The 14,586-nt window shown below is 34.6% G+C and overlaps 1 protein-coding gene and 1 pseudogene across 1 annotated transcript; both read left to right on the forward strand.

Annotated features, from left to right (window-relative positions):
* Positions 1 to 269: 269 nt before the first annotated feature.
* On the forward strand, positions 270 to 1,634 carry LOC132605365 (glucan endo-1,3-beta-glucosidase, acidic-like). Its single transcript, XM_060318536.1, has one exon. It carries the CDS (start codon positions 301 to 303, stop codon positions 1,444 to 1,446), a length of 1,146 nt encoding a protein of 381 aa, XP_060174519.1. The 5' UTR covers positions 270 to 300; the 3' UTR covers positions 1,447 to 1,634.
* Positions 1,635 to 1,808: 174 nt separating this feature from the next.
* On the forward strand, positions 1,809 to 6,061 carry LOC132608241 (histone deacetylase HDT1-like; annotated as a pseudogene).
* The last annotated feature ends 8,525 nt before the right edge of the window (positions 6,062 to 14,586 follow it).

A 14,586-nucleotide genomic window follows, 5' to 3' on the forward strand; every position in this document is an offset into this window, starting at 1 on the left:
TTGAAGTAAGGGTACAAATTTGGCTATTTCGGATAATATTACAAACATGAGCTATTTCAGGTAATTATTTTTTCTAAATAGTCATAGAGGTTATTTTCCCTTTAATATACGTAAATATATAAATAATCAAACATAGAGAAATATGCATATTATGTAGGGTAGCATGCGAAACATAGTATAATAGCGCCCCCCCTCTAAATTACTTCCATTGTAAAACCGTTATCAACGATCTTAACAAACACACACACACACCCAGCTGGATAAAGTAAGCAACAAACAACACACACACACACACATTCGATGAAGATGGTTCTCTCTTTCTTCATACTCTCTCTCTTAATGTTCCCTTCATCCTCCACCAGCACCACCACTATAGGCATTACCTACTCCCCCGGAACGAACTCCCCACCACCAGAGCATGTCGTAACAGCCCTTCAATCTCTAAAAATCTCATCAGTCCGACTCCTTAATCCAACTCCAAGTTTAATCAGAGCATTTTCCTACTCCAACATCTCCCTTCTCTTAACCGTACCTAATCACCTCGTCACTTCATTTGCTTCCAATCGTTCCTCAGCTACTCTCTGGCTTTACAACAATGTTCTTCCCTTTCATCCACGTGCTAAGATTTCACTCATTTCAGTTGGTTCCGACGTTATTTCCAGCGTTGTTTCTCCTGATCCTTCAACTGTCTTAGTCCCCGCCATGCAAAACTTGCACCACGCGTTGCTTGACTTGGGAATACGTACTGTTTCGGTTTCCACTACTTTCTCATTTATTAACGTGATTACCACCGCGTTTCCTCCTTCCTCAGCTGAATTCCAGGACCCTGTGAACAAGCTTGTTATTAGTCCTGTACTTGAGTTTCTTGAGGAAACTAACTCATCTATGCTTATGAATGTGTACCCTTACAATGTGTATCAATTACATGGAGAGATACCAGTTGGTTTCGCTTTGTTTGAGGAAACCCCGTTTAACTTCCGCGATGATGTTGTTACAGGTGTTAGGTATCATAACCTGTTTGATATGATGGTTGATTCGGTTATTGCTGCTATGGCGGTTTCAGGTTACGAGAATGTTCCCCTGATTTTGACAGAAACAGGGTGGCCAAGTAATGATGATGATGAGACTACGAAGATGTATGCTGAGAAATACTTACAGGGCCTGATTTCGCATTTGAAATCTGGACTTGGAACTCCACTCAGGAAACAAGGCGTTGCTGAGGCTTACATTTACCAGTTGTTTGATGACACCAACAATTTGACTTCTAATACTCAAGGTGGTGAAAGAGTGCAGTACTGGGGAGTCATGTACAGTAGTAACATGACCATGAAGTACAACATCAATTTTAACAATGCTCACCACAATTCCAGCATGATTCCTCTACTAGTTGTTCCCTCAATCTATTTTCTTTACCACTTGTTGTGGTTGTTCTGGATAGTTGATTGACTAGTAGTGGAAATGTCTTAGATGTTAATAATTCATTGCCTATCTAGAGGGGAAAAACAACGTCTATGGTTCTTGCTTAAACTCCAAATTAGTCTGATGATTGTAAATCGGCTTAATGTTTTTCTTCTTCTGATATGATATAACCGCTGGTTACATATAGATATCGAATTTGCTGATTCTTGCTTCCATGTCCATACAAATCTGTTTGCAAGCTTAAGTTGTTGTATGAGTTTTTACTCTCACAGGTACCTGAGCACTGTAGTAGGAGATTACATGAAAATTGCAACCTCACTTGTTTTCTTATTTAAAAAAATAAAATAAAAAAAATTAGAGTTCTCTCTCTATCTTTTATCATTTCATCAATGGAATTTTGGGGGTACAAACTCTTTCTCTCTCTATCCTTTAATTATTTGGATAATCTGTGTTGCTCAATGACTGTTTCGTTTATATTTTGTTAGATTTTATTGATTGATAATTTGTTTCGCCGTTTTATTCTGCTTTTGATCTTTATGTGATTCTGGTTAGACTTGTTTGAATGTCTGAGACCCGTGTCCTTATTCAAATGTTGTACAGATGTATGGACATTGGGAAATTTTAAAAAATAAACAGCTCAGCATAAAATATTGCGCCGCGTAGCCAAATATGTAGTGTTATATAACATTATACCTAGGGAAAGCATTATAAATAATGTATAATCAACCTTGTATAAAAGTGTATGATAGCGTATAAAAGGTGTTTATACACAAATATGGGCTAAACCGGGTAACAAACTCAAGATATGGACTACGTGGGGTAATTATTTTCTTCCACTAGACATAGAGTGTAATTTTCTCAGCATTTTATTGTTATTTACTGTTTTGTGATAGCTTCCGGGACTATGTATTTTTCTTCCAGTTCAGTATTTTTCATCATCGATATGGTAGAGAGTGATAATCTAAATAGGTAGAAAATGTTTGTGCTGTAGTGCAATGTTGCCTATAAATGATATGTTGCACTATGCTACGGCATCAAAGTGGGTAGGACGGTAGGTACATTCATGATGATCCTGAAATATGGTTCTTTTGTGTTAAGTGTTAACAATAAAAAAGATGGTTCTTTAGTGTTCCAAAGTGGGTAGGTACATTTCACTGCTTGCCTGTTGGAGAGCAAATTTAAATTAGTGGTACATTGTTTTTTGTTGTTCGCTTTTTTGTGATAGCTTCCCGGACTACAAATTTTTGTTAGGTTCTAAATTTTTCATCCTCGGCATTGTTGTAGTGAAATGCTGTCTATATATGATATGTTAGACTCTTCTGTGGATCGGAGTTATAGCCTGTAGGTACATGGTGATCCTGAAATATGGTTCTTTTAATGTTTTGAATTGGGCATAAATTCTGTCATCAACCTGTCCTTTAGGGTTCATTTTCCATGCCTCTATATAAGGAGGTATGGGGGTATTTGATTTAGCTCTTTCGGAGTCAAAGATTTTCTTGGAATCCCAGAAATGATTTCTCAAGTTCTAGATGCAGAGAACCCTCAATTTTAATTTTTATATTTGGAGTTACCTTCATATGCTATACTTTGATGACCATGTGTCTTCTTGATATTATTATAGCTCAAGAACCAGGACATCAGAAACTCTTTTGGATATCATATGCAATTTGATTGTACCTTTGTGCATCTACTTTTGTATAATAACTGTATTGTAAAAAATATCGTTCATTTATGTGTGTTCTGCTTTTGATACTTCATCCATAGTGTGTTTGGTTCCCTCTTTATATTGGAATTATACGGGAAAGCTGTTCTAAACTTACATTGAGGTGCGGAGGTGAAAAATGGACAACCTTCATCTGTACAGCCTGGAGATGACATGGTTTTGCATCTTTCACAGTTATTTTAAGGTGTCACTCGAATTTGATGGAAAATTCATTTGCAATAGCTAGTGCCTTGTAGGCATCTCTTTTTAGTATCCTATCAATGTAGTCTTTTTGTAGGCATCTCTTGGTGAGGCGAAAAATGTTAAGGGATCAGAACCTGTATGCTTGTCTGTGACTATTGATGGAGAGAAGCTTGTTCTTGGAACACTTATCTCAGACAAGCTGCCTCAACAACAATTTGACCTGGTGTTTGATAAAGACTTTGAACTATCACACAACTGAAAAAATGGTAGTGTCTACTTTTTTGGATACAAGGCTGCCAACCCATTCGAGGAATATCCTTTTCATTGTCTGTTAACTTCTATCTCTTGTTGAAATGGACTTCACTATCTTTCTACAATTCCCTTCCTTTCCATTAAAAGGAGGTATATTTTTCATTTTTTTTTGTTTCCTTGACTACATTTCTGTGTGACACTGAGGAGGATGAAGAAGAAGATGAAGATGGTAAGTAAAAATCTTCTTTGTTGGAGAATATTTAAGCTTCGATGGATTAAGCGATGGTGTAATTGATATTTTATTGTGTGCAGAGTTTGATGAGGAAATACCCCTTACTATTGCAAACGATGGTACAGAAATATCTATTATATAGTTGTTCTTTTGAATCTACCATACATTTTAGTTCAAAAGTATTGCCTACCTGTCTAACAGGAAAGCCTGAAGCTATGGCTACTGCAAAGGATTCAGCTAACGCTAAGCAGAAGGTGAAGGTTGTGGAGCCTAGTAAAGGTACAAAGGCAGGTGATGGAGATGAGAGCAGTGATGACGATGATTTGTCTGATGATGAAGATAATTCTGAGATGGGGGAGGTATGGTTGTCTATATGCTCAATGCTTTATAGTATTGGCATAACATATGTTATCATTAAAGGCTCTTAGATGTCTGGGGCAAGCACAAAAACAGCTTGTACTTGTTTGAGCTTGTTCAACAATTTCCAGTCGTTGTTTGAATATGTTCTTCAACCTGTGGTACATGAGTGATCTTCAAGATGTAATTCTTTAAGATTTTGAGCTTTGTCAGCTTCACTAAAGTTGCGTTTGGACTTGGGTCTTGGAAGAATATGATTTGCATTTGGTATTCAGAACACTGTTGGTTTAAAACAAGTGGTGTTGGAAAACAAATTTTCAACAAGATTTTCTTTCAATAAGGGTGTGGGAAAACAATTTTTTGACAAAGATATCAATGGAGTCTCAACTCTCAAGTATTTTAGACACTTTCATCCGTGAAAAAATTAATGAATATCTTTGTTTTGCCACTAACCATATTTTCGTAGCCAAAAACAAATACTATTTGGTTCTTATAAACAAAGGCGGACATGAAATTGTCAGATTGAGAAAGTAATTGTCAGATTTGAGCCATTGTTTTAGCCAAGATAACAGCAATAAACTAATTATCAGATTGTTTATGTCTTGAATGCCATGTTGCATGCGGAAATGGCAGAACCCTGCATCTGAGTTGAGCTAGGTCATCTTCTGGTCCATGCAACTAATCAAACTTGTTCCTTTAAGGCTCTGAAGCATTAACCACAATGCAAAGGAAGTTTTCTGTGTAATATATTTTCCATTGTTCTGTATTACTGATTAAGATCAGTCTGATGAGATGAGGAGGAGACACCGAAGAAGGTAGCTCGTAGTTATTGGTCCCTTCTCTTTTCTCCTGAATTTCTTGAGCAGGAAGGTGGGTTAACACTAGCTGATTCAAACTTTTTTTAGGCTGAACCGAGCAAGAAAAGACCTGCAGATTCAGCTACAAAATCACCTGCTCCCGATAAAAAAGCAAAATTTGTAACTCCTCAAAAGACTGGTTAGTTTTTGTCCTTGGTTAATGCTTTCACTTAATGTTGGATATGGATTGTCTAATTTTGGACTGTCTGGTGTTTTCCTTGTGATTTGCATGAGAAGATTAGACCAAAAACTTAATTTAAGTGTTGATATTCCTTGGAATAAGAAACTTTTTCCAATCTTCATTATTTAAAAAAGGATATTAAATGCTTACAAAAGCAAGTGGCTCACTTTTTGCATCTTACTCAAGTGAAATATGGGATTAAGTTATCTTGTTCCCGAGAATTTTCTTTTGGGAGGTTTAGATGATAAGAAAGGTGCTGTCGACGTGGCAACTCCTTACCCCTCGAAGCAGGCTGGTAAGACTCCTGGAAACAAGCCAAACCAGACTCCAAAATCTGGTGGATCTCTTGCCTGCAAGACATGCAATAGGTAACTTACAATGCCAGCTTTAACTATGTTAGGAGCATTAGGTTGTTCTGTCAGATTCATTTATTACTCATTGCAGGACTTTTGGTTCTGAAAATGCTCTGAACTCACACTCTAAAGCTAAGCACAGTGCTGGAATGTAAATAGGAATAGAAACACCTGGCTGGAAATGTGGTTTGGTTTTGTCGAAGTTGGAGGGAATGATAATCAGAAGAGAGTGTTAGCTATTAGAATATCTTTTGTTGGTTGACCCTAATGTAAAGCAAGAGTTAGGTCCAATTTTGCTACTTATATGGTATTCTGTATGGAGAGGAACTATCTCTGGGTACTAGTGAAGGTTTATTTTGATTTTGACTGTTCTGTTAGTTTGTATTCGATTTAAATTAATGGTCGGTTACCTATTGGTATTTTGCTATGTGCTTAGCTTTTTTGCTGCTTGACAGAGTTCCTGCATCTGCAGAGCATGTTATTTCCTGTAACTTTATCTGTTGATATTTTATATGAAGTAATTATGCAGGATGCTTTAATATTATTACTTTTTCTTACAAAAAAAAAACTTTGATTTAACAATGTTTATATTTACTAGTTTCCGGACAAGCGCGTTGCGTGTGTGTCCCTCATCGATGAGATTCGTAAAATATGTGTTTCAATTAACATATTCCCTACAGGAAAAAAAGTCTTCAGTCAGATGCAAGAAAGCATTTTAAAGTTTTAAGAAAAACACTTCAGAGACTATTACTAACATTTTTTTTAAATAAGTGGGACTAAAGCATTTCAGCTTAACTATTTCCGGAGAAAAGGTGTAACATATTTTAACCCAAGCACATAAGACTCCCAAAGTGAAAAATAAGTACGGAATATTCCAACTTCCTAGACATGCGTTTCATAAAAATAGTACTCACTTGTGTATACTTTGTGTTTATATTAAATCAAATGATTGCATCATAATAGTTGAAAATAAAGTGAGAATACATATCACCTAACTATGATTAAGTAATAAAGCGGGTCTAAGAAAGACATGTCTAATATAATATTCATTGGTTTGATGTAAACATCCGATTGCGAGTAATTTTAACCCAAAAATAAGTCTTCAATTTCAAGATTATAACGTTTTGACCCAACAGTGAAACTCATTTTCCAAGAGATGTATTCAAGGTAAAAGCAATTGGGCTTATGTTATTGTTGGAGGAAAGGGGTAACAAATAGTAACTCATACACATGAGACTCCCAAAGGGAAAGAGGATGCGCCATATTCCAACTTCAAAGAAGAGTTTTTAGATTTAGACATCTCTTGTTTTTATTATTTCCATCATACTCCATTGTTCTTTAATTCCATATACGAGGCTATCTATGTTAGCAAAAAATAAAATGATAGTATTCACAAAATTAATTCGCAAGTGCAGTCTACATACATGCAAAACTACACTTCCGCATAAAACGTTATCAAGCTCAATATTCACAAATAAAAAATATAGTGGAGAATGACTATTTATATTCAATTTTTCCCACGTCATCAATCATATATCCTATTTTAAGGGGATCGATATTGTATATATGTGTTTTTTCCCACTATCTCCCTTTTCCTTATTCACTCATTTCGTCAAAATGGTTAATCTATATCTATATCTATATATTATCAAAAGCCAAGGAAAAAAATATCACATTAAGCCAAGTGACATAGCATGAAAATGCCACATGTAACTTATTAACTAATTAATTATTAACTAATACTCCCTCCTGATAAAAAAAAGAGTCCACTTAGCATTTTTTTCTTGGATAAAAAAAAGAGTCCACTTAGTAAATCAAGAAAGAATTAACTTGATTTTTCATATTTGCCCCTATTAAGTGTTATATGATCAAATCCCAATGTCTATTTAATTAGGGGTAGTTTAGTCAAATTATCTATTTTTGTCTAGGAGTTAGTACTTTCTTAAGGGGTGTGCAAATGACTAAGTGAACTCTCTTTTTGATCCGGAGGGAGTAATCAATAACCAATAACCAATTCAGCCATGTGGCATAACCAGAAAAAACCACATATAACTTATTAACTAATTAATTATTAACTTATCAACCCTTTTTTTTTATTTACTTTCAAACATTATATGATATATAGCAGATTCACGTATACTAATTTAAAAGGATTGGCCCATATTTTTTCTAAGAGATTTAGAAACAGTGATTTGAATTTTCAAATGAAAGCGGTTAAATTAATTTATTGATTCATTTGAATTTGAATTAAGAGATAAATTTTTTGAAATGAAAATGGTTAAAATACCACATAAATATATGAGTTTTCTAAATATCATATAATTGACATATGATTTTTTTAAAAAATTGGAAGATAAGATTTTAAAGTTTGAATTTAATGCCTACGGTTTTACATTCAAGTGATTAAAAAAAGAGAAAAATAAAATAAACTACCCCATTTCCCCCCACTAATTCCACTTCATGCACCAAAAACCTCCCCACGTCCTATAATAGGTATTATTTATCGAAGGTTTTGATAATTGCAGTTGACTCTCTTCTCTTGTGTAGTTAATTTGAGGATACATCTCACGCATTTTGCTGAATTTCCTCTTTCCTGAGAACTAAATCTCTGCATTAAAATTATTACTAAAATTATAGCATTTTGCTTGCTTTAAGATGTAAAATTGCCATAACCGCATTTTATTTGCTATGTGGTGAGTGAAATTTTCAATTTTTAAAGTGGAAAGGTTTGCAGTACTCTTTGTCCTGGGCAGAATTGTAACCAAGAAGGCATTGCTCAATCTAAAAAACTCCATCTGTCAAGATGCGTGCACTCTCTGTCACTCTGATTTTTAAGTAAATATTTTATCACGGTAATTATGTAGGAAAATAAGAAACGAGCATTCTTGGAATCTTTGTGATATATTAATATATTAATTGTTTAACTTTTGCATTTTGACTTATAAATGCCTGCAATATCGCCAATTATAATTTTTTGCTATTTGGATTAATTTTTTCTCTATTCTTAATTTATATTTTTGCATTGTTGAAATTTGAATTTCTTTTTCCTAGCAGAAAGTTGACGTAAAAATAAAAAAATTGTTAGTGGATGCGTACGAAAATGAAAGATTGTACAGTGTAACGGCTATTCTCATGCTTTTCAGACATATATTACGGTAAGTTGATTTTTATCAATTCAATTAAAAGTATCCTATAAAAAATATAATTCTTATTACTTTTATAATAGTATAGATAAATAGGAAAATCATTAATATGATTGCAACCAAATATAAACTTCATTACCTCTTCCCACTTCTTTTTTTTTTTTTTTTTGTGGAGTAAGTAGGGTGCACAAGGAAGTTAGGGATGAATCTCTTTTATTGATTAGTTAGCAATTAAAAAATACTTAGTGTATACTATTTTTGGCATTGTTATATTTTTACAATTTTCGGGTTATTAATTTAGTATTACAATTATTATTTTGTTCATCCTCAATTCGTTTTTAACTAAAGGAATAGTGTTGCTTCCTTCCTTAGCAAGTATTTATTTATATTGCACTTATGAGGTGTTGCAAGAGTTTAGAAGATTATAATTGTGATTAATGCAAGTCATATTGATTAATTATTACTCCTATTATACTAGAGAAGAGAAAGAGGCTAAGCATGGAAGTTTCGTTTGTTAATTGCTTTTTTTCCTTTTTAGACAAATAATTCTGTAAATTATTTTTTGAATCCTTAGAATTATTGATAATACTTCAAACATTAAATAGAAGGCATTAGATTCCTCTTTATAATCTTCGAAATTTGGGTGAATTCCCTCTTATTTTGATATTTTTTGGATTAATGTTTTGTTAAAATCTCAGACCTAGCTAAGAAAAGAAATAATTGAAGTATAGTCACAAGTATACTGAAAGAAGCGATAAAGAGTCTTCTCTATCGAAATAGGAGATATAAAGAAAGGAGAAGAGACGAGCAAAGAAGATGGTGTTTATATATAATTAAGCAACTATTTATCAAATAATTTGATTTATTCATTTATTTAAGAGTCTGAAAAAGATATATGTATGCGCATAAGTTATTTGTCAACTATAATGATGCGCATCTATTGCTGTTTAGTTTGCTTTTTTTCTCTGCTCAGTTGCCTTTTTCCTTCTAAATTTTATATCTTTTTAGAAAGCTCAAAATTTTGCATATAAAATTGTGAGTTTTGATTTGGAAAAGAATGGCGTTGTGTGTAATTTCTATTTGCCTTGGTTTGTCAGCATTATATGAATGCCTTATAATGGCTGAATTAGACATATTCCTTTTCATGTTCTTTTTGGTTTCCGAAGTTGTAATTTATTAATGAAATTGTTCCTAAATCTCAGAAGAAGATCAAAATTTTAAACCTGCCATAATTTTAGCATTTTGTAAAGTTCTTTTGTATTACTTGAAAAATAATTGCATCAATAGTCAAATCTACGTCAATTGCTGAATGGGTATGCTTGTTGAGATTATTAACAGAAGGAGGATATATCTATCATTTATTTGTTTATATATATTTGAACTCATTTATTTATGACTTTTATGTATACTAATAAATTCTTTCTTAGCACAAGAAGAGAAAAGAAATCTTCCTTTTCAATTTGCTGCAACTCTGAATATATCATGTTATGCCATATCTAACATGTGGTGAAAAATTTCACCTTCCAAAGTTTCAAATATTGCAATGGAGCTACATGCAGTGTGACTTAAATTCTGTAATGTCTTTCGAAATGGATAGATTTGCTGGCAATGGTAAGGAGGTCATGGGTTATGACAATAAAATTGAAGATCACCTTGTGACATAAATAAGATTCTATGTCGTCCAGTTTTTTCGAAACTCACGCGTAGCAAAAGTGTAGCACTTCGACATTCCATTTAAATCGTCATCCAAATGTCGAGTGTTGTACTCTTTTGGATGCATGGTATTTTTTGTGTTAGAGCAAGTATTATATTTCTGAAAGGTATTGGAGAGATTAGTTGATTCTATAGTAAGGTGTTAAATATGTAGAAGGATCGGAACCAATATCAGGATTGTACATGGAACAACTTAAGGCAACTAATTGAAGCGGTGCGTGCCACTGAATTACAGAGATGGAGACTTATGCTCTTTTTTGTTCTATTAATATTAATACGACTCAGTTTTGCTTTTTACTTTAGAATGAACATGTAGAAAAGTTTTTAATATACTATATTACTTCAAAAATGTTAGGGTAAGTGTAATTTTATTAATCTTATTATCACACTCATTTGTTACTTTATTTAAGTGTTCCTGTGAATGTCATTTATATTCGTAAAGATCTAAACATATTTTAGTTGGCTTTCTACTAGCAGTGAGTTATATTCAATTATAATTTTTAATACTCACAAATATTATTGTCAAATTTAGACAATTGAAAAATTGTGAATTCTTATTCACAAAGTGATGATGCTAGATAGGGGATAATATAATATAATAACGAGAATAAGGAACATAAAAATTATTCGATAACATATGATTTATTTTCTTTAATTTCATAGGAACTTTGTGACAGAGTACATTGCACTGAGAAACAAAATAACAGTTGGATGTCAGCCTAATATGCTCAACTAAAATGTTTCATCATTTACTATGATTAATTTCCTTAATATCAACCGCGCATACTGGATATGTTGTTGTTGTAATATTAATCGCGAATTGCACGGGTACGTATACTAATACTGCTTAATGAAGTAGCTAACCTTTTTCTTTTCAAATTCTTTAATGTTTGGTAAGTGAATTGATGTTTAATGTACCTGTTTTATACTCAACAAAAGAGAAATATTTAACTTGTTCAATTAGGAACATTATATCTAATGATGAAGGCCTTTAAGGAAAAGACAAACATAAAAGTCATATAGTTCAAAGCATTGCTTGAGGTGATGTGATATTGTCACGCCCCAAATCTGGAGTGGTGTGACCGACACTCGATGCCAGTCTAGGCCCGAGCGAACCACTCTAAATCTGCAACTCTGGGAGTAACCCCTAACTTAAACCAATAAGGCCTACCTGCACACAAACAATACCAACAAGCCGGCGAGGCTGTAATTTGGATATATATATATATGTTCGAGACCCGTCAGTCCCGACGGATCCAATAAATATATCAAGAAATCTCTCCCTTTTTATGAAGGGGATCGGGGGCAGAATTTCATTGTCAAAGCAAAGGGGAAATCCTTATTTCTTTTTTCTTTCCTTTTGGTAGGAGAAAGACATATGCGGTTGGATTAGTACAATTATTGGTAGCATTATAGTCAGTATTCCAAGAAATGCTGGCTTTTTCGATTGCCCCCGATGCATGTAATGGAATCGAGTATATATATATATATATATATATATATATATATATATATATATATATATATACTGACCATCTCGTCTGAACTGGGCACACACACCCAAAATATAAATACACAACTGAGCAAGCCGATGAGGCCGCCATGTATGCTATACAACACAATGAGAGCCGACAAGGCTACATAACATCCCCAACAACGTACAACTGTCCACATACCTCTAGGAAACACGAGTTGTAGAAAGGACAGGACATAGCCCCGTCATATCCGTATATACATGTCAAAATAGCATACCACGAAGGGATTGCAGCTCCGGACCAAGTGGAGCGCACTGACTGCGGCTGAGTGGAAGGCCTACTGAGCTGGAACGTCTGTCCGATTACCTGAACTTGCGGGCATGAACACAGCGCCCCCAAGCAAAAGGAACGTCAGTATGAAACAATGTACCGAGTATGTAAGGCAAGATAACAACCGAAATGAAAAAACAAACTGTACTCTGGATATCTCAAGAAAGCATCTGGAGGTACTCTACCTGGGTTGCCTCTCATCTGAGGCAAGATAACATAATACTATAGATATAACTCCGTGACTCGAAGGTCAGGCATAGATAACATGACTCTATAAATATAACTCCGGGACTCGAAGGTCAGGCATAGATAACTCCATGACTCATAGGCCAGGTATAATCAACTCCATGACCCGTAGGTCAGGTATAAGCAACTCCATGACCCGTAGGTCAGGTATAATCAACTCCACGACCCGTAGGTCAGGTATAATCAACTCCATGACCCGTAGCCGTAGGTCAGGTAACAATTCCATGACCCATAGGTCAGGTGTAATCAACTCCATGGCTCATAGGCCAGGCAACAACTCCATGGCTCATAGGCCAGGAAACAATTCCATGGCTCATAGGCCAGGCAACAACTCCATGGCTCATAAGCCAGGCATATACAAACATATAATGATAACTTAAAGGCAACATCATAGCCTGTAAACAACATGTACACTAGTGATTACTTTTGTCATTCTATCATCTTATATAACCCAACTATTCTTATACCTGTCCTTAACTGGAGAGAATTATTACGCTAGGGCTATAGTAACCTGAGTATAATCTTCATGAATAGCACATCCTGGTGCGAATAGTCAAAGGTGGCTCAATAGTAGAAATCATGCCAAAGAAAAGAAGGAACAACCTTAACATACCTTTTCGGTCGCCTTAACTTTAACTACTTAGCGCTTGTCCTCCCAAGCTTGTAAATCTATATTCAAGAGAATTCACACTATTGTTAGGCTTATCGTCACATGCTTGTCTCAAGCCTTTAAATAAAATACTTTTAGAATCTGCCGAAATTCAGGCAACATCTCTCCTGTTTATATGCCTAGCCCGAAATTACAATCCAGCAACCAATAACAACAACAACAATACCAACATCAACAACAATATTATCAATACCAATATATTCCATAAACATCCCACACGATGTTCTATCCAATTTCTCAACCCATAAATTCATTATATGATCATGTAATAACTTTTCTTCCGTAAGTAAGCTTAAATCAATATTTATAAGGAAAGATTCATACTTCACTTCCACTAGAACCGCAATCTCCTCAATATTCACCTTGAATCCAAGCCAAGTTTCGCCACAATACGATATTATAATCTCAACTATACGCTGTTCGGACCTAAATCCGGAGATTTCACTTAATTTGCGCTAAAATTCTACGGAGGAAGTTGGGAGAATGTTCTAGGGGGTTAGGGAAGTTGTTAGGGGTGTTTGGATGAAAAAATAAGGAGTAAAACCCCTTTTATAAGGTTCTAGAGTCGGTTCGGGTACTGTAGCAACCCGACTACTGTAGCAGCTCGGTTATTGTAGCATGCGTTTACGCTCTGTCAACTTAACTTGTAACGTCCATAATTCTCTACTCCGATGTCGTATTGACGAGCGGTTTATTGCGTTGGAAACTAGACTCGACGAAATTCATTTTAGGCTTTTGAAACACCTTAAAACTCCTAATATACTAGGAAATATACCCCTCCAAAGTTGACCCAAAATTCTGTCCAAAATTCTACCATTTTTTCCAAATTTTCGACAAACTTATTTTCTTCGATTTGCTTGGTCCCGGAACCTTTAGATACTTGCTTGACACTTGTTAAGAGTATTCATTAACCTTGCAAGGGTCCACGGCATCTCCGAGCTTACGTTAGTTTACTTACAACGCAAACGACGCAAAAAAATTTCGAGGTGTAACAGATATGTAGCAATATATTACCATAAAATAAACAAATAATGCGAGCAAAAACCTCTTCTTAAAAGATAGAAGGCCCTCTCTCCTTCTGTACAAGTTATCAAAAGAAAAAGCAGAAATTAATAGGAATTAGAGTCCCAGTGTTGTTTATTAGATTACTGGTCAAAGTGAAAATGATTACCAGTGAAAAAGTGGACACAATTGAATTGGTATCGAACAAGATGTATAGGTAGATTCCAACTCTCAGCAGCAGTCATAAGCCTCACGAGTCACGAGCAACCGCTTGAACAACACCAATCTGATCATGAAAACAACCATAATAATGCATCTAAAAAACACAAACATCTATTGATGAAACACAAAGTAAGAGTATAAAAAAGACACAAATGATACTTATTGTGAACAGGATATACATTCAGTAAACCAAACAACGTAACATATGCACATAAAGATGGAGGAAGA

The sequence above is a fragment of the Lycium barbarum genome, chromosome 8 (assembly GCF_019175385.1).
Source record: "Lycium barbarum isolate Lr01 chromosome 8, ASM1917538v2, whole genome shotgun sequence".
In the NCBI taxonomy this organism is placed as follows: Eukaryota; Viridiplantae; Streptophyta; class Magnoliopsida; order Solanales; family Solanaceae; genus Lycium; species Lycium barbarum.